The 20,804-nt window shown below is 42.1% G+C and overlaps 1 protein-coding gene across 9 annotated transcripts in view; it reads right to left on the bottom strand.

Annotated features, from left to right (window-relative positions):
* Positions 1–20,804, bottom strand: part of SCML2 (Scm polycomb group protein like 2) — a 139,882-nt gene that overhangs the window by 50,188 nt on the left and 68,890 nt on the right. For 5 of the 9 annotated variants that reach the window (XM_075913888.2, XM_075913895.2, XM_006113370.4 and 2 more), the window contains 2 exons: positions 13,812–13,900; positions 11,899–12,142 (listed from right to left, as the gene is read on the bottom strand). In XM_075913888.2, the coding sequence (XP_075770003.2) occupies positions 11,899–12,142; positions 13,812–13,900 (333 nt within the window). Of the gene's footprint in view, positions 1–11,898; positions 12,143–13,584; positions 13,901–14,755; positions 16,100–20,804 lie in introns of those variants that run through there. The other 4 variants (XM_075913938.2, XM_006113371.5, XM_089774980.1 and 1 more) reach the window with 3 other exon arrangements.

The following is a 20,804-nucleotide window of genomic DNA, read 5'->3' as shown; positions in this document are numbered from 1 at the left end:
TTCCACACCCCTGCCATAAATAAAGACAAAGTTGAAACCCTTTGTGTTGGACATAATATTTTATTTTATTTAAAAATGAAGCCTGGCCAACAACAAGCAGCCCCCAATTGGGGCCCACCCCCATCTGGCCACTCATATATCCCAAACCAGACTTCTGCACCCCTACATTCCCAGCCCTCTTCCATAACACTCCTGAACCCCCACACACTAGAACCTTGTGCACTGGGTCACTCATACACCCACATCCCCAGATTTTTGCACACCCATATCCCAAAGCCCCCTGCTGTAACACTCTTGCACTCCCACACACTCCATCCTTGTGCCCTGAGTCAATCATACACCCAAACCCCTCTGATCCCCTCATATACCCCAACCCCCAGCCATAAGATTGATGGAAGACAGCCTGAATGCATGCATGAAGCTGGATTTGAGCAGTTATGACGTAAACTTTAAAGAAATTCATGAAAAGATGCAGCAGCAGAAGTCCCATTAAATAAAGTTTGTGAGTACAATGTTTCATTTATGCTATTATTAATCATTATGTCAATTATCAATAATATTAAGTTATATATTTTCAGTCATGCAGATGGGCATTCTTCTACGGCTCTTTGTTGACTACGTTCTGAATTTTGATGTAGTTTGGCTCTTTGGTTGCAGACCACTGTTTTAGATAATAAATAGTTAGCCCTTCCCTCTCAATTTTACCTTTTTTATTATCTCTTTCTTAAGGAATGATCTATCAAAATCTATTACTTTCATGATGCTGGATAAGGCCCTTAAAATGTAAATTTTTTGGGCCAGGGACTCAAGCCTATGGACAGTATCTATCACACTGTGAAAGCTACCAGAAGTGGTGATCATAAATGTATGGTGGAGATCCCTCATTTTTTAACTTAATTTACTTCAATGCTATGTACATCAAGTGCTATTTTTACTTCCTCCTATGATAAATTATTTACATCAAAGAAATGTTAAACCACTTAACCAACCTGTAGAAAAATGTATTTAGGCCAAGATACTGCCATAATAATTCTTGCTAATTCCTACAGTCTCTGCTTTTTCTTGTATCCTTCACTTTAAATCTGTCATACATTTTTGCCCTGACAGTTTACAAAGTATATGATCATGGCATCCAACGTTTAAAAAACTGCTATATCAATTAGGAAAGCTGAAGTTGTTCATAATATTTCAACGTTAAAAAACATTAACTAGAAGCTGTCTGATACAATTACTTGCATCTTTAAAAAGTGCAGTACAATTAGAACTTCTAATTTCCCTTTTTTTAAGTAGGCTTGAAAGTGATACGATAGAAATGAATAATCTACCTTGAAAGTGAGCAATAAAAAATTAAGGTTTATCTACCTCAGCTATCAAGATGTTCAACGTGACATATGTAATCCCATGCAGTATCTTTGGGGACCACTGCACTAAATTTATGAGTGGATTCTTGTGGTCCATTCTGTGGATTAAAAGGAGTCATTGAAATGAAACAATTCTAGAGAGGTAGTACCTTCTTTATTTTGATTCGGCAAATGGACATGACTCTCTAAGGGGAGGGCCCTTGTTAAATGAGATGTTGGTCTATCAGACTTCCGATACGGAAGCAGAGTAATTTCTAGAATGTTTAATATGGATTTTAATTCTCTCTCTTTTTTTTTTAAATATTATTATCAGGCAGAGACCTCCCTTTGACACTGACAGTGAGAAATCAGTCACTCACCCCAGGGTAGGCAGGGTCAGGCCATGCGTGCTTCTTGAGCTGAAAGAAAAGGGGAGGAACAAGAAGTATAAGATGTGGGGCCCCAGCTCAGTTAAGGGAGATCCAGGTAAGAAGTTGGACACTGCTGCCAGCCTGTGAGCCATGGAACAAGCTGTCTCAGTATCTGCCTCTGGAACAGTTGCTACACAATGAATAGCTAGAGGAGCTGCCATCAGGCAAACATCAAAAGGAGAGTGAAGGCCTGTGAGTGATGAAGCCCTATGAACAGACAGGATTAGGAAGTAGTCCTAAGAAACCAGACATTAGTCCGGTTATGTTTGCTGAAGCTACAGTCAGCATATTCCAGCAGGATCCCTGCTGATCCAGCAGTCAGATTCCCTGCCACTGTCTGGGTCCTGGGTTGAGACCCAGTGGAGTAGGGTGGGCCCAGGTCACCCTACTGCTTGTTGCCAACACCATCATCCCTACCCACAGTAGGCTGAATAGCCTACATTTGCTGTCTGTCCCAGAGAGTTGGGCCATCGACTGCTTTTGCTCTGCTCCATCCAGAGGTCTTGAGTTTGACTATTTGCTGTCTGCCCGGCCAAGGAGCTGAGCCACAGACAAATTCTGAGCCCACAGAGGGCTGAGCCTGACTGTGCCTGTTGGCTGCCCCAGCCAAAGAACTAGCTACAGGCTGTTATTGGCGCTAATTCCCTATTGATCAGCTCTCAGCTGCTTGGAGGGATGACAAAGTAGAGAAGCCTCCCTCTGACTCTGACAAGGAGGAACCACTCCAAGGCACTGCTTATGTTTTCTTTGCAATGCTTTTTAACCTATGAATAAATGTGCTTGCTTAGAACAACTCTATGGTCACCAGTAAAAACACTGTCATTGTCCATACATGCTGGCTTTTAGGCAGACTGGCTCCTTGGTGATATTACAGTAGATGACAGGAGGATGTGAAGCCCTAAAGTGCCCCTGGTAAGAAGCGGGTGAGAAAAGGGTCCCTGTTCAAGGGCAGGTGATGGCTCGAGAACTGTCTGGGCACACGTGGTGACCTCAGGGGGAGGGGAATATGACTGCAATTATCCTGAAACTGACATGAACATACTAAGTATGTCTAATATACACATGTATATATTTACTAGGGATTAACTGATGAGCATGAGCTCATTGGTTAACCTTCATGGTTACATGGCAGTATTTTAAAGAAGCCTTATTAAAGGCACAGGAAGAAACCATCCCGATGCGCAGTAAGAAAAGCAAATATAGTAAGCGAGCAGATTGGCTTATCGGGGAAATCCTTGGTGAGCTTAAATGAAGTGGAGGAGTATAAACATAGGGAGGAGTATAAATAATATTGCTCGAAAATGCAGGGGAGTTATCAGGAAGGCGAAAGCACAATTGGAATTGCAGCTAGCAAGGGATGTGAAGAGAAACAAGAAAGGTCTCTACAGGCATGTTAGCAATCAGAGGGTGATCAGAGAGGGTGTGGGACCCTTACTGGATGAGGGAGGTAAACTAATGACAGATGATGTGGGAAAAGCTGAAGTACTCAATGCTTTCTTTGCCTCTGTCTTCACAGACAAGGTCAGCTCTCAGACTAATACACTAGGCAGCACAGTATGGGAAGGGGGTAGGCAGTCATTGGTGGAGAAAGAATAGGTTAGAACTATTTAAAATGCTAAACATACATAAATCCATGGGTCCAGATTTAATGCATCCGAGGGTACTGAGGGAGTTGGCAAATGTCATTGCAAAGCCTTTGAACGTTACGTTTGAAAATTCGTGGAGATCGGGACAAATCCCAGATGATTGGAAAAAGGCAACTGTAGTGCCCATCTTCAAAAAGGGAAGGACAATCCAGGGAACTACAGACCAGTCAGTCTTACCTCAGTCCCTGGAAAAATCATGGAGGGGAACCTCAAGGAATCTATTTTGAAGCACTTGGAAGAGGGAAATGTGATCAGGAATAGTCAATATGGATTCACGAAGGGCAAGTCATGCCTGACCAATCTGATTAGCTTCTATGATGAGGTAACTGGCTCTGTGGATATGGGAAAGTCAGTGGATGTGATATACCTTGAATTTAGCAAAGCTTTTGATACGGTCTCCCACAATATTCTTGCCAGCAAGTTAAGGAAGTATGGATTGGATAAATGGACTGTAAGTTGGATAGAAAGCTGTCTAAACTGTCTGGTCCAACAGGTAGTGATCAACGGCTCGATGTCAGGTTGGCAGTCGGTTTCTAGCGGAGTGCCCCAAGGATTGGTTCTAGGACTGGTTTTGTTCAACATCTTTATTAATGACCTGGATGAGGGGATGGATTGCACCCTCAGCAACTTCGCAGATGACACTAAGCTAGGGGGAGAGGTAGATATGCTGGAGGGCAGGGATAGGGTCCAGAGTGACCTAGACAGATTAGAGGACTGGGCCAAAAGAAATCTGATGAAGTTCAACAATGACAAGTGTAGAGTCCTGCTCTTGGGATGGAAGAATCCAAAGCATTGTTATAGGCTGGGGACCGACTAGCTAAGTAGCAGTTCTGCAGAAAAGGACCTGAGGATTACAGTGGATGAGAAGCTGGATATAAGTCAACAGTGTGCTCTTGTCACTAAGAAGGTTAATGGCATGTTAGGTTGCATTAGCAGGAGCACTGCCAGCAAATCTAGAGAAGAGATTATTCCCCTTTATTAGGCTCTGGTGAGGCCACACCTGGAGTACTGTGTCTAGTTCTGGGCTCCCCCCCCCCCACTATAGAAAGGATGTGGACACATTATAGGGTCCAGCGGAGGGCGACCAAAATGATTAGGGGGCTGGAGCACTTGACCTATGAGGAGAGGCTGAGGAATTTGGGTTTGTTTAGTCTGCAGAAGTGAGAGAGGGGATTTGATAGCAGCCTTCAACTTCCTGAAGGGAGCTTCCAAAGAGGATGGAGAAAGGCTGTTCTCAGTAGTGACGGATGGCAGAACAAGGTACAATGGTCTCAAGTTACAGTGGGGGAGGTCTAGGTTGGATATTAGGAAAAACTATTTCACTAGGAGGGTGGTGAAGTACTGGAATGGGTTACCTATGGAGGTGGTGCAATCTCCATCCCTAGAGGTTTTTAAGTCTTGGCTTGACAAAGCTCTGGCTGGGTTGATTTAGTTGGGATTGGTCCTGCCTTGGACAGAGGGCTGGACTTGATGACCTCCTGAGGTCTCTTCCAGCTCTATGATTCTACGTGCAGCCCCCACGCCCAAACCTCCTCCTCCTCCGCAACCATCTCCCAACTCACACTGGCTCCCCCTGAGCCACCTTCTAGCCCACCACCTGCCCACATGTAAACGTGTACCCATTCCCACTGAAAATTTCACCAAGTACATGTGTACCCAAATAAACAAATTTTAACATCCCTAATAGTTACATTGGTCATCCCTGAGAACAAAAATTAAAATAAAAAGACCAGTTTTTCCAACAACTTTTTGTTTGCTGATGATGTTTCCCATTCTGAGCAGAAAGAAAAGTTAATTCACTTAATATAGTTGCAATGATCTTATGACTCACTTTTAAAATGAAAACAAGTTGTGCCAAATTCGCCCAAGCAACACTGTTCCATTTGTGACTGTAACTATGGAAAGTTGACACAACAGAACTGAAAGCCAAAATCACCATCTTTGATAAGCCCAGAAGCAAAAGATTTTATGGAATTTCCAAGCCTGGTATTTAGACAAAAGGAGCATTGCAGTATGTACCCTTCCATGTTTTGTTGATGAAAGCTGATTTTTTTTGGACAAAACTGTGTCCTGTAGACAATGCCTTAGGTTGGCTTAATTATGCCAACTGGGGTGTGAATTTTTCAACCCTGATCAATGAATTAAACTGATCTAATTTTTTTAATGTATATCTGACCTCAGTGTAAAAAAACTCTACACTTCAGCCCTACAGCATGCAGCAGCAACAACAAGACAAAAGCTGACAAGATGAAAAACAATTAGATGATAAATACGGTAATACAAAGAACTCTTTGCAAGCAGTAAAAAATTAAGCTTCACAGACTGTGAAATGCTTTCCTAATTAAAAGATTGGATATTGAAACAGTGTCTTAAAGGAGTCATCTTTCAAATGTGCCCAGATTCCAATGTAAAGGGGAGGGGACGTGAGAAAGATAGGATTTTTTCCAACAGTACTGGATGACATTTCTCTGTATGCTGCAAATTACAACTGGAATTGTCAAAGGTGCCTAAAGGCACGTCTACACAACAGGGCTAAACTCGAAATAAGCTACACAACTTGAGCTACTCTAATTGCACAGTTTAAGTCGAAATAACTTATTTCAACTTTTGGCACTGTCTATACAGCAGTTATTTCATGATAGAGCACTCTTCCCCTGACTTCCCCTACTCCTTGTACAATGAGGGTTACAGGAGTTGGAGTAAACAGTCCTCCAGCTCAACATTATTTTGACATTATGTCAAAATAACTGCTTGGCTACGTCTACACTGGCCCCTTTTCCGGAAGGGGCATGTAAATTTCACTAGTCGTCGTAGGGAAATCCGCGGGGGATTTAAATATCCCCCGCGGCATTTAAATAAAAATGTCCGCCGCTTTTTTCCGGCTTTTAAAAAAGCCGGAAAAGAGCGTCTAGACTGGCCCCGATCCTCCGGAAAAAGTGCCCTTTTCCGGAGGCTCTTATTCTTACTTTGAAGTAAGAATAAGAGCCTCCGGAAAAGGGCACTTTTCCGGAGGATCGGGGGCAGTCTAGACGCTCTTTTCCGGCTTTTTTAAAAGCCGGAAAAAAGCGGCGGACATTTTTATTTAAATGCCGCGGGGGATATTTAAATCCCCCGCGGATTTCCCTACGACGACTGCTGAAATTTACATGCCCCTTCCGGAAGAGGGGCCAGTGTAGACGTAGCCCTTGTGTGTAGATACGGACTATGTTATTTCAGAACATCATCAGTTATTCCTATATAAGGCGGCTGTATAGACATAACCTAAGAGAGTTAAGCACCTAATTCCTCTAACTTTCAATGGGAGTTAGGTGTTTTAATTCTCAGTCACCTTTTAAGATTCCAACTTATTTTCCTTGCTCTGTTTGCTACTGTCAAGTGAGCTAAAGCTTCTGAGGAAAAGGCTGAGTTTGTCACTAACATTAACTAAGAAACATATTTCTTATATCTAAATCTCGTTTCATATGAGAATATCCCTGGGAATTAACTGGAAATGCAGTTTTCCTCTCGTCATCACCTCTCACACAAAAGTATTGCTATAAAACTACATTCTTAGCTATAAATAATAAAATTGCAACTATATGGAAAAACTCCAATCTTCAAAGTCTTTTTTAAAAGACATTACTTTTTCTACTTTCCTAATCCCCCCACTTTACTGAAGTATCTGAGTACTTCAATGCTTTTAAAAAACAACTTTTTATTTTATCATAATGAACATAAATGAAGTTTCCACATACATTTTATCAAGTCTTATTCATAGTCACTGTTAACTTTATCATCACAAAATTCCTGTAAGGTAGAGCAGTGGTGTCTGCAATGGGGCATTCCATATTCTTTTTGGGAATATGCTCGTGAATAGGAATGACATAATTAGAATATACCTTATATGAGATATCTTTGGAAAGATTGTAATATACTAAATAAGATCATCCCATTTGAATGCATGTATGATTTTTGTAGATTAAGTCAGGAATATTGAATTGTGTATTTGTAATTGCAAATTAACTGCTTTGGGTCACTCCCACTGTTTACACTTCAGAGCGGTGATGGCCCATTAGCAAGAAACAATGGAGCTTAACCTTCCTCCAGATGTGTGGGTCAGCCCATAAAGCATGGGGACCCTGAAGAGGCATGTGACCCTGCCATCTGATGTTGCAAATCATCTTGGAATGCTGTATTTTTCCACAAAAGCACAGGGAAAATTTGAACTGAATACTAAGTATTCCTGCCTTCTGCAAACCTATTTAAGTGTGAGGAGTGAGGTAATCCACAGAGCTAAGTTCTCCTCCGGAACACCACACAAGATGACTGCTGGAGACAGCTAAGGTTGAACAGTGGGAAAGATTAGATAGGCATCCAGACTGTGCAAAGATTATGAGTACCACATCTAGGGTACGTCTAGACTACAGGCTTTTGTCAACAGAGGCTTTGTCAGCAGATACTGTCGACAAAGCTTCTGTCGACAAAGAGCATCTAGACTACATCCAGTTCTGTCGACAAAGCAAGCTGCTTTGTCGACATGAGAGTGTAGACGCAAAGGTCAGTGTAGATGCAATAACGCCTTCTGTCAACAGAACTCTGCCGACAAAAGGCGTTATTCCTCGTAGGTTTACTGCTGTTGACAAAACTGCCGAGTAGTGTAGACGCAGGTATAGTTTTGTCGACAAAAGTCCACTTTTGGACTTGTAGTCTAGACACGCCCCCTAGAGTGAGAATTTATGTGTATCCAGTTCCCTCAGTGTACTGTATTAAGATTAGGCCACGTCTATACTTAGGCAGAAAACAATGCTGCGATTCCAGCATTCAATTTAGCAGGTATTCTTGAATCACAAGGAATAAAGGAAGTTGACAGGAGTGTTTCCTCCAGTCAACTTCACGCTGTGAACAAGGCGTCACAATTTGAATTAAAGTACATCGACTCCAGCTACGCAATAAATATAGCTGGAATTGTGTATTTTAATTCAAACTTCCGCATAAGTATAGACATGCCTTAGTTTGTGTTCTATTTTATTTTTCTTTGCTTAACCTACTTTGTTCTGTGTGCTATCTCTTATGACCATTTAAATCCTATTTTGTGTACTTACTAAAAGCATTTCTGTTTATTAGTAAACCCAGTGTAAATAATTTGTTACCTGGAGGGCAAGGAGTCAGTGCATATCTCACTCTGCATTGAGAAAGATGGTGAATTTCATGAACTTATATGGTACAGATCTCAATACAGCATAAGACAGATGTACCTAAGATTCAGCTCCCAGAGGGGCTGTGAAATTGAGTGCTGAGAAAAGGTCTTACAACAGGGACAGGCAATCAGGAATGATCAGTGAACCACATGAGTAGGCTGCAGCAGCCCACATCACACTGGGGTTCTACCTGTAGTCCCTTGTGTCTCAATGTGCCTCACACACTGGGGAACCAGAGCCTCGCACTTACCTACAGCTCCCTCTCCCTCCCAGTACATTTGGAGCCCACCAAATCATCAGATTCATGCTCCATCCCCACTCTTCCCCCTCATTCCCACAGCTGGAATGCTGGGGAGGGGCGGCAGCCAGGGGATCCATGGGCTGCAGGTGGAGCCCCATTGGGCCTCAGGTTGCTCATGACTGTCTTATGTGTGTGAATACAGCCATGGGGGTGTGGCCATGTCCTATGCTGAAGCAGGCTGGAGAGTGGGGCTCAGCAAGACAGCGTTATAGGGTGCCCAGACTGCCCAGGAAAACAGTGGGGACTCGGCACATCAAATAAGAGTCTTGAGGAGTTCCTGACCTAGCACAATATTATCCACATTTTACAGATGGGGAAACTGAAGCCCAGAAAGAGACTTGGGCCAGGACTACACTACACCCAGCAGCCTAACTTAAGGTACGCAATTCCAGCTATATAGAATACATAGCTGTAGTCACCTTACCTTAAGCTTAGCTTGGTGGCATCCCCACAGCGGGCAGCCGACAGGAGCAAACGCTCATGTCAGCTTCCATTACTCCTCACAAGAACAGGAGTACGAGATGCCGGCAGGGATACTCCCTGAGTTTGATTTAGGGAGTCTTAACTAGACTTTCTAAATTGAACTCCAGAAGATCGATTGTGGCAGCATCTATCTTCCGTGAAGACATGGCATTAGTGACTTAGCCAAAGAAGTTTTAGGTAGAGGAGGGAGTCCCAGCCTAGGTCCATAGCCACTGGACCATCTTTCTTCCCTAACTCTGTTTCAGTCTAACAGGCTCTTTCCACTACGATTATCTGAGACAGCTTTTCCCAATTCTCATGGGAATCTTTAGTGGCTACCTTTACCTCTGATTGTTACATTGGTGTCATAACAATGAAAAATTTTAAGAAAAGAACCATACATGTTTACTTGCATTCTTTGTTCTACCAACTTTTCTACAGAAATGTGCTCTTCTTGTTTCTCGTCCACTTAACACACCACTGTGACACTGCTCGTGATTAAAACAAATTACTCAGTAACAGCAAAATTATTTTTTTAAACCTTCCTTTAACACAGCTTGAATCTGAAAGAAACAAGATAATGTAACCCAAGTTGTTTTACAGCAAAGCCTCAAATTTCAGATATCTTATGAGAGACCTCATAGTATTTCACAGATATTAAATAATGGTATTCCTCTTGCATTTTACATATTCTTGACAAAGGAGGAAGTGGATATATAATGAGAGAGTAAAGTTGGTTGTTAGCTAAGGGGACTCTCTATCCATAGTTTCATATACGTATGTAGGTAGGCAGCAGCAAAGTATTTGCAAAATCTTAATAATATACTACTTCAAAAGAGAAAGTTTACAGTCCAAAGCAAATGCTACTGGTAAACCTAGTGTTTGAATCCCTTGGAAAGACTAAATTTTACTGCATTTTCTAATAGTTCATTCTATAACCTTGATGTAAGGTGATGATGTAAAGTTGAATATAAATGTCTATGAAATGCAATTAATACAGCAATCAACTTTGAGACTACCAACAAAATAAGTAAAAAAGTACAAAGAGGTATGGTTAAGATTTAAGATTTTGTCAAGGTTATTTTTAGTAAATGTTGCAGACAGGTCACAAACAATGAACAAAAATTCACAGGAGCAATGCCATGTTTAGCAATGTTTCACTAAAACAAAGCAGGGTTGGAAAAGCAAAGACAACTGGAGCCTCCAGGGAAAAGAGGGTAGAGGGAGAAGGGAAGTCAGAAATGAGCTAGACTAGGGCTGGGCAAAATACGGCCCAGTGGCTGGATCCAGCCTGCCAAACCACAGAATCCAGCCAACGGACAACCCTGCTGAGACTCTCAAGCACACGCAGTTGCTGCGTTTAACAGAGACCCTACATTTCTCTGCTCTGCAAGGAGGATGAGGCTTCATGCGATCTCCCCACCCCCAGACCAATTCTCAGCTCCTATTGGCCAGAAACAACCAGCCAATAAAACTGACCTCAGCCAAATTTCTCAGCTCTTATTGGCTGGAAACAGCCAGCCAATCGGAGCTGAGAGATTAGTCTGAAAGACTGCGGCAGCCAGAGTTGAGAGCCACGTGGAGGGAGCAGCCTGTATTTTCAAGCAGGCTGGGGCTGCCGGTCAGGAGAGAATTAGGTAAACTCCTTCCAGCAAGCGCCTGCCTCTGGCACCTCAACCCCTCGTGCATCAACTCCCTCCCCCAGATCACCATCCAAACCCTCTGCATCCCTTGCCCCAGGTGACAGCTCCCTCCCAGACCCTGTACCTCCTCCTATGCCCCTCCCCCAGGCCAGAATTCTCTCCTGCACCCACACTCCTTTTCTGACCCTAAACCCCCAATCCCCTGACCCAGGTCACAACCCCCTCCTACACCCAAACACCCTCTGAGACCTCATGCTATCGCCTGCATCCCAGTCCCTTACCCCATGCGCCCTTCTGCACCCAGCCTCCATCCTAAGCCCTGCACCACCCACCACAGAAAAGTGCAGCCCTTGACCACTTAACAGAATCTTGGAGTGCCCCCCCCCACCAAAAATTATTGCCCACCCCTCATGTAGACAGTGCTTGGTCCTGCCGTGAGGGCAGAGGACTGGACTTGATGACCTCTCAAGGTCCTTTCCAGTTCTAGTGTGCTATGATTTTGGGAACACAGTCCCTGTTCTAAACATGAGGGGGGGAGAGAGAACACGCAACCCAACTACAGCTGTGGGGAAGGAGGGGCCCACAGTCCTGGCTCTAGCTGTAGCTATGAAGTACACAGTGCCATCCCTGCACAGGGCAGAGAGGCAGATGCACAGCCCTGACAACAGACAGTTGAATTCAAAGAAGTCACAGAGGTTCGATAAAGTCATGGATTCTGTGACTAAATCATATCTTTAGGTATGATACAGTAAAAATATGTGACTATTTCCTCTGCATCAACTGTTTACACATCAAACTCCTAAAATCTGCAAAAGGCCCATTGATTATCAAGTCACAGCTACTTATTACCAGCAAAATTTAGGAATTCAGATTAAGTGTTATTTACTGGTGGTCTTACCACTGTTGCCCGGTGGCTGTAGTGCATCTTCTGTCAAGTCACACCATCCGACTGGGAAAATATCTCGAGAATCATATTTGCACCAATAGTCAAAAGCACCCCTCCAGCCATCAAATGTAATGAAAACTTCATCTCTTCTAACATCTCCAATGGTTGCTGGGCAAATTAAATAAGGGTTCTTTTTGTCCACTGCTTCAAGTTTCATTCCAACTTTAAAACAGTTTGGAGCAGGTTTTGGTGGTTCCTGTCAAAATAAAAGTGGCAGAACATTAATGTTTCCATGAACTCTTAAAAGACAGTTACTTTTCTCAAACATTCTAATGTTTCATACTGATTACCCCTCCTCCCCCCAAAGGTTATGCAATACACATTTAATAAATTGTTACAAACTTGTTTTAAATTTTCTATACTACCTTGGCTCAATTCGGCTCCTACTTACATGACTGGGAGCAAGGTATGCCATGTTTACTTAAGCAATAGGCTGAGTAAATCTGATGTGCTCTACAGGAAGGGTGGGATAGTGAACATACACTAGAACTAAATGGCATAGTTTTCCATAGTTGAACAAGGAAAAAGAGAGGATCCAAAATATACTTCAGTGAAGGATTGTATGTTTCTGTGGATTGATAATGGACTAGGGAATCTTTCACCTCTTGGTTACTTAAACAAATGCACATACAAGTCATTAACAACTAAAGACTATTTAGTAGCTTGTGTGAAATAAGTTGGTCTTACACAAACAGAACAAAAATCATCAACACAAAGCAACACAATAGCCTACAATGTGCCCCTGCCAGTCTTTGCAGAAAGGCCAAAGGACTGAATGAAGCCAAATTACATCTCACACTCAAGAGGCAGACCCTCTAGAAAATGGGTGACACACATTGGTGGGACATAGAAAAGCTTGCATCGCCACTGCTCATGACATAGCTGTTTTATGAATGCATTTTAATCAATATTTTCTCAGAATGAATGGGGACTCGCCAATAAAGCGCTTGAAGAATCAAGCCCAATGTAGGTTTTATTAAAATAAACGTATACAAAGCCATTATCAGCAATGTTCCCTCTAATCTTTTCCATCCATGTGTAGAATAATGTTTTATATGCACTGATACATGTTTTTATTGCTGGTGCATATTCACACACAAAAAGTAGTTATGGGTGCTATGCTAATCAGCTGGATGGCATATGAGTCTCTCCTGAGCAGACACACAAGTGCACAGCTTACAGGGAACACTGATTATCAGTACTAAGAAAGAAGTCACTGAAGTTCAGACTTCCATTTTATAAAGCTCACAATAGTGATAAGAGGGCAAATCAAATCAATAGATGAACTGGGTCAACTTATATCCCTACATATTTTTGCATAAAAAAATTTCATACATTTTTCTTAAGATCAACCTACTTGAAGTAGGCCATACTTCTAAAACTGATAGCTGAAAAAAAAGTAATAAAAAGTGCTAAGTTCCCACTACCTTCTTAACAGTTCAACTGTCAAGTATGCACCAAATAAAAACATTCATCCCATGCATTCTTGTGGCTTTCATTCTTCCTTACCAGTTTTAGCCCAACACATACATGGGCACGTCATGAACATGATATTGTCAACAAATGAGAGATGCATGACAACTTAAATCCATGAAATAAAAGCCAAGCTAACAATTTCTTCTAAATAATACAGCATACCTTAAAGATCCAAACACAGGAAAAGAGGTGCCCATCCATTTGGACTAGAAGATGATCATTTCCTGTCCAGTTTTGTGGCTTGCCAATCCACTTCAAAGTTAATTTTAAATAATATTCTTGCCTTTCCATGCTGAAGAGAACAGTACAATATCCTGGCATCCTCAATAAAAAATGTAATCATGGACCAGTTGATGGAAGCTTGCTACTAGGAGCCCCTTTCTTCTTACCTTCTTAAAGAATGCTGCAGGTGCCATTTCAGCTCCATTTAGTGTTCTTAACAGAAACATTGGCCAAGATGATGCATTCATTTGGAAACCTAATTAACAAACAGATTGTGTAAAAAATCCTAGTCTCGTATTTATAAAACATGAGTATAAAGGTTGCAGAGTTTACCCAATAATGTCTAAAACCCTGTGGTTTGGATTTGTCTAGAAATAAATGTGGTAAAGGAACATGAATGCATATGGCTGCTGTTTAGTGCAATAAGCATGTTATATAGTGTATTTTCTTTCAGGAGTGAATTGCCTACAAAACCATTTGCAATGGATAATATATTAAGTGTGACTAGAGACGTGCAAGTTGTGGTATTGTAGATTAAATCATTTTCTATATTCCCTGGTTTCAAACAATCATAATACCCAGCTATATTTACTGGGCCAGATTTCTTTTATTCTCAAATGACATCCTCTGCTCTAGTTTTTCTGTCATCTAGCTCTTATTTTTATTAAACATATTTTCTTCACCACTGAGACTCTTCCTTTTTGTGAACAAATCTGGTGAAACAAGAAATTGCAAACAAATTTCAATGAAACAATATATCTTTTAATTACAAAGACAAGAACACAAAACAGTGGAAGAAATAAAACATCTTGTTAAGTGTATGCATCACATTGCATTGCTCAAAGTGGAGTAAGTTTCTATACCAATATACTTCATGTAAAAAAGTGAATACAATGCACAGACAGTATAACCTGAATCTACTTTTATTAACATTATCTTGGCAAAATAATTGTTTGATTGCCTTGGAATTAAGAATATTTCATTCCACCTCAGAACTAAGTACCTCCCAGTAACAGAAGAGACATGCTTATAATACTCTCTGCTTTTGAAGCCCCCTCAAGGCTATGTTTGAAGCTACTATACTGATTCAAATAGATAAATGGTTATCTACCTTTCTTAACTCTTGTTCTTCAAGACGTGTAGCTCATGTCCATTCCAATAAGTGCACGCGTGCCACATGCACAGCAGGTCAGAAGTTTTTTTCCTAGCATACCCGCTGGGTTGACTGTGGAGCTCCCTAGAGTGCCACCTCTGTGGTGGCATATATAGACCTCTTCTGACACTGGCGTCCACTCAGTTCCTTCTTGACAGAATAGTCTGAGAGTGGGAAGGCGGGAGGCTCTGGAATGGACACAAGTAACTCAAAGAACGACAGTTACAAAAGCTAGGTAACCATTTTTTCTTCAAGTGATTGCTCATGTGCATTCCAATATGTAACTTACTAGCTGTTTGAAAGAAAGAAGGGTCAGACCTCAACACATTGCTGATTGCAAGACTAACCTTAAGAACGCAGCGTCGTCACATGCTTACTGGGTGATGGCATAATGTATTGTGAAGGTGTGCATGGAAGACCACATTGCTGCTCTGCAGATTTCTTGAATAGGGACCTTTGCCAAAAAAATGGAGGAGCATGCCTGTGGCCTGTTTAGTGCACTGCTGTAAAATGTGGTGCTACTAATTTGGCTAGGTCGTAGCAAATGTTAATACATTACATAATCTAGGAGGAGATGCAGGGATGTAATCAGGAGTCCTTTCATTCACTCAGCTATAGCAGCCAAGAGCTGTGGCAATTTGTGGAATGACTTGGTACACTCAATATTAAAGATGAAGGCATGCCTTATGTCCAAGGAGTGTTGCACCCTCTCCCTGTCCCTGATGATAGCATGGGACTTTTGGAAGAAAATGGGGAGAAGTGTCCTGATTCACATGAAAGGATGACAGAAACTCTGGTAACAGCCCGTCTGAGCTGGGGGGGGGGGGCATTCCCCACAGTCAGGAGCTGCTGAACCCTGCACGACCTGGGACTGAGCAAGCCCGGCTCAGTCCTGGCTCGCACCGCAGTGTTAGGGACTACTGCGGCTCTGTACCGGCTTGTTACAGTTCATGGCCATGGGAAGCTGGGGAAAGGTGCTAGGGAGAGAAGCCCAGCGGGAAGGCTGGCACTCCACCCCCCAAGCTGCCCCTGATCAGGCAAACTCTCTTGTTCAGGACCGGTCAGGTCACAAGGGTGCCAGATGAGGGAAGTCCAACATGTGCTACTAAAAAATTCCCTATCGAGTCCTCAAGAGATGCCTTACAACCTAGGTATGATTTAAAAAGAAACCTAATAGTAGACATGAAAAAGTTTACATGACTTTAGGTTACTTACTATTGAAACCTTAATTCCCTTTGTAAAGGCTTTCCACGAGGAGTAACAGTTAATCCGAACTAAGGACTTAGTTCGGATTAACTTTAAACTGCTGCGTGTAGCCACGGGCAGTTTGTTTGAAATAAGGGGGATTTAAAAATGGCAGCCGGACGGGAACATGCAAATAAAGCCTGAGACATTTAAATCCCAGGCTTCATTGGCAATTCCGGTTGCCTGATTTGCCTACTTAGCTCAAATTAACGAGCTAGTGTATACATACCCTAAGTCTTAAAACCATTTACAAGACATGACATTTTGGAAGTTTCTGGATTCTTCTTTTGAATCACCTGACTACAGAATTTCTCACTGGAAAGCAGAGAGAGTGCACATGCCAATAACAGGAAGGTTAACACTACTCAGTTAAGCAGTTCAACTGATTTCACTTAAGCTTTCTTTTTAAAAAATCACTTTTCATCAGAGTTTGGAAAATGTATCCCCAAAGAAATTTGTTTGGAAATATTATAAAGTAATAAAAATAAACAATCAAATGTAGTTTCAAATGGAAGCTGGGATCTGAAACCTTAACTATGACACTGAACACTACTGAGCTCCTGATGTAATATGTGAAACTATCATCTGCTTAGAGCTCAGGTGAGAGTCTATTATAGCTCATTTGTTACTGTGAGAGAAATCAAATATTGGGACCAGAAGGTTCCATACCATTTGGGAAAAATCAGCAGTGTAAGTGTCTAGCAGGAGGCAATTATACACCCAATTAGCTCCCAGCTTCACCCAGAAACAGAATGCTGCAAAAGTGACAATAAATGTATCTATCTTTGCCAGGATATTTCACTGTTGGAACCTCGCTGTCACTAGAGAATCAAAGACAGGAGGAATTATAAGTAACTATTTCCTTTCTAAATAGACTAACAACAAAATGGCAAGCAATCATTATGAGAGGAGCTTCAGGGGGTAGCCGAGTTAGTCTGTTACAGAAAAAAAACAGCAAGCAAATGGACTGATAGCACTTTATAGACTAACAAAACATGTAGATGGTATCATGAGCTTTCGTGGGCACAGCCCACTTCTTCAGATGACCGGAGTTATGATTAGAGGATAAGGAAACTCAAAATAAATAGGAGAAGGCGGGGGGGAGGGGGAGAAGATGTTTTGTCGCCCACCCCTGAGACAAACTTCCATTCCTGGATAACACAGAGCCATTTGCTCATTAGGTATAACTTTTCAAGTCATTTGATTGAACAGGAATGACAACCAAAACATAAATCACTGGCTATACACTGGTCTATAGATATTTTTCTACCACTGTATTAGTTTTAGGATGTTAAATATCAGTTAATTGAATAGTTGATTAACCTCATGAATTCTTATCAGTTAGTTGACTATTCTATAGCCCCGGGAGTGGGACTGGCAGCCAGTGTGCTCAGGCCCCACTCCTGGGGAACCCCTGGCCACCCCGTGCTGCTGCCTCTCTATCACAGACAGCAGTGCGGGGTGCCAGGTAGGACTTGTTCCGCAAGGGGAGCCAGTTTAAAAACTAGCTCCCCTAATAGACTGGTTACCTGCCACCCTGCACTGGTGCCTCTGATACAGAGGCAACAGCACAGGGTGGCAGCAGCCCATCCATGGCAGGGAAGGATCTGAGCTCTCGGACCTGGCATGAGCCGGAACTAAACTGGGCTGCCTGCCTGGTTCCTGATACACTTTAAATGCAGAGCCACAGATGTGATAGGTCCCAGACCTGGTGCAAGCTAGGACTGAGCTGTGCTACTGGCTAGCCTGCTAAAAAATTTAGTGGCCGGGGGGAGGAGGGGAAATGCATGTAGTCTATAGCATTAACCTATAGGCTTCTGCTTATTGGTTAATCGGTTAATCAATTACACTATTACATCCCTAATTAGGTTAGGAATAGATATAATTAAAATGGGCCAATCAGCTAGTGCAGAGGTGGGCATTCATTTTTGAAGGGGGGGGCCACTTCACGAATTTTGGGTCATAGTCACAGGCTGGCTCCATCCCAGGAAGGGGTGAGGCCTTGGTCAGAAGTGGCAGGGTCTTGGGCGGAAAGAAGCTGTTTCCTCTAGATACTGTGCACTCCTAGTGGCAGGAGGGAACCACCAGGTGCTCTGAACAGCAAATAACTTTGCATGCTCTCCCACCCCTGGGTCTCAATTGCCCTGCGGGTGTGGATATGGCAGAGCGGGCCACAGGCCAGATCAAATGGCTTGGCAGGCCATATCTTGCCCACCCCTGAGCTACAGTAAATGTAGTTATACAAATATAAAAGCGTGAATAATAGTGTAGCCTATTTCTGTACCAAATAAGGCACTATTATTCTGGCAATAATTGCATCCACATTTAGGGTTTATACTGCTTTAACTACATCTGTTCCTAAAGCAAGATAGGTACAGCAGAACAAAAACTGTATTTTGAAATTCTTCAAATAGATTCACACAAAGCAAATTTTTGCTTATTCTTGGCTCTCCCCCTAACAGGAAAAATTTGGAAGGTTCAGTTTTTCAGTACAATAGAGTGACATTTTAATATTACTTTACACTTCACCATTCTATCAGAGGCTCAAAACAATTAACTGAGCCTTACAACGTAATATGACTGGGTAGCTGAGGACCAGCATTAGGGGAGATCCAATCTGTACTTGACTGAAGATTAGTCTGTCCAAAAGTTCTCTAATACCATTCGGTATCTGCATTTTTCCTACATCTGGGAGTGCAAGTGAACTGCCACACAGTCGTGATCACCTACCCTATCTTTCTCTTTTCCAGGAATAGTACTTTTTTTTCAGCACTCAGAGTACTAATACACAAACATCCAGATGGCTCACTAGCGATTAAGTGGATTTACTGTACTGATTATTTCACTGCTGGATTAAGAGTGGGCTCCTCCTGATGGTCTAGCAGATTATCACAGGTAGAAAGAGTCTCATTCTAGATTTCTGAACTTAAGTGTTAAGCTAAATTCAAGGATCCCAAGCACTTGTTTATCCAACTGCCAATGATATAGTAACAGAATAAAAAATCTCTCTCAAAAATATCCACGCACTAGCCAGAAGCCCACAGATGAAGCTTTTCCCAAAGATTGATGTGAAGATACTATAATGTGGTATTATCTGTGGTTTGTAACCTATCCTTTAAATCGGCTTCCGTACCTAATGACTGGAAGGTAGCCAACGTGACACCAATATTTTAAAAGGGCTCTAGAGGTGATCCTGGCAATTACAGACTGTTAAGTCTAACTTCAGTACCGGACAAATTAGTCAAAACAATAGTAAACAATAAAATTGTGAGGCATGTAGAAGAACATAATTTGCTGGACAAAAGTCAACATGGTTTCTGTAAAGGGACATCATGTCTTACTAATCTGTTAGAGTTCTGTGAAGGGGTTAACAAACATGCAGACAAGGGAGGTCCAGTAGATATAGTATACTTAAATTTTCAGAAAGCCTTTCACAAGGTCCCTCGCCAAAGGCTCTTGTGTAAATTACATGGCTATGGGATAAGGGAAGGTCCTTTCTTGTATTGAGAACTGGTTAAAAGACAGGAAACAAAGGGTAGGAATAAATGGTAAATTTTCAGAATGGAGAGGGGTAACTAGTGGTGTCCCACAACGGTCAGTCCTGGGACCAATCCTTTTCAACTTATTCATAAATGATCTGGAGAAAGGGTAAGCAGTGAAGTGGTAAAGTTTGCAGATGATACCAAACAGTTTAGGATAGTCAAGATGGAAGCAGACTGTGAGGGACTCCAAAAAGATCTCACCAGACTGAGTGATTGGGCAACAAAATGGCAAATGAAATTTAATGTGGATAAGTGTAAAGTAATGCACATCGGGAAAAATAACCCCAACTATACATACAGTATGATGGGGGCTAATTTGGCTATGACAAATCAGGAAAGAGATCTTGGAGTTATCGTGGATAGTTCTCTGAAAACTTCCACACAATGTGAAGCGGCGGTCAAAAAGACTAATAGGATGCTAGGAATTACTGAATTAAGAAAGGGATAGAAAATAAGACACAGAATATCTTACTGCCCCTGTATAAAACTATGGTACGCCCACATCTTGAATACTGTGTACAGATGTGGTCTCCTCACCTCAAAAAAAGATATTTTGGCCTTGGAAAGGGTTCAGAAAAGGGCAACTAAAATGATTAGGGGTTTGGAACGAGTCCCTTATGAAAAGAGGTTAAAACGACTGGGAGTTTTCAGTTTAGAAAAAAGGAGACTGAGGAGGGATATGATAGAGGTATATAAAATCATGAGTGGTGTACAGAGGGCGGATAAAGAAAAGTTATTTATTAGTTCCCATAATAGAAGAACTAGAGGACACCAAATGAAATTAATGGTTAGCAGGTTTAAAACTAATAAAAGAAAGTTCTTCTTCATACAGCGTGTAGTCAACCTTGCCAAGTGGAACTCCTTGCCAGAGGAGGCTGTGAAGGCTAGGACTGTAACAGAGTTTAAAGAGAAGCTAGATAATTTCATGGAGGTTAGGCCAAAAAAGGCTATTATCCAGGGGATAGAAGTGGTGTCCCTGGCCTCTCTTTGTCAGAGGCTGGAGAAGGATGGCAGGAGAAAAATCGCTTGATCATTGTCTTCGGTCCACCCTCTCTGGGGCACCTAGTGCTGGCCACTGTCGGCAGACACGCTACTGGGCTAAATGAACCTTTGGTCTGACCCAGTACACCCGTTCTTATGTTCTTTAATGCACAAAGTCCAGTAGGCCAAGGTCAAGTTTACCTGTATTTAGGGGAGAGGAAAGGGGAGAAGGAATTTCT

The sequence above is a fragment of the Pelodiscus sinensis genome, chromosome 1, assembly GCF_052426305.1.
Source record: "Pelodiscus sinensis isolate ZL-2025 chromosome 1, ASM5242630v1, whole genome shotgun sequence".
NCBI classification, from domain to species: Eukaryota; Metazoa; Chordata; order Testudines; family Trionychidae; genus Pelodiscus; species Pelodiscus sinensis.
Note: the sequence above shows the minus strand (reverse complement) of the source record. Positions and strands in the feature narration are given on the sequence as shown.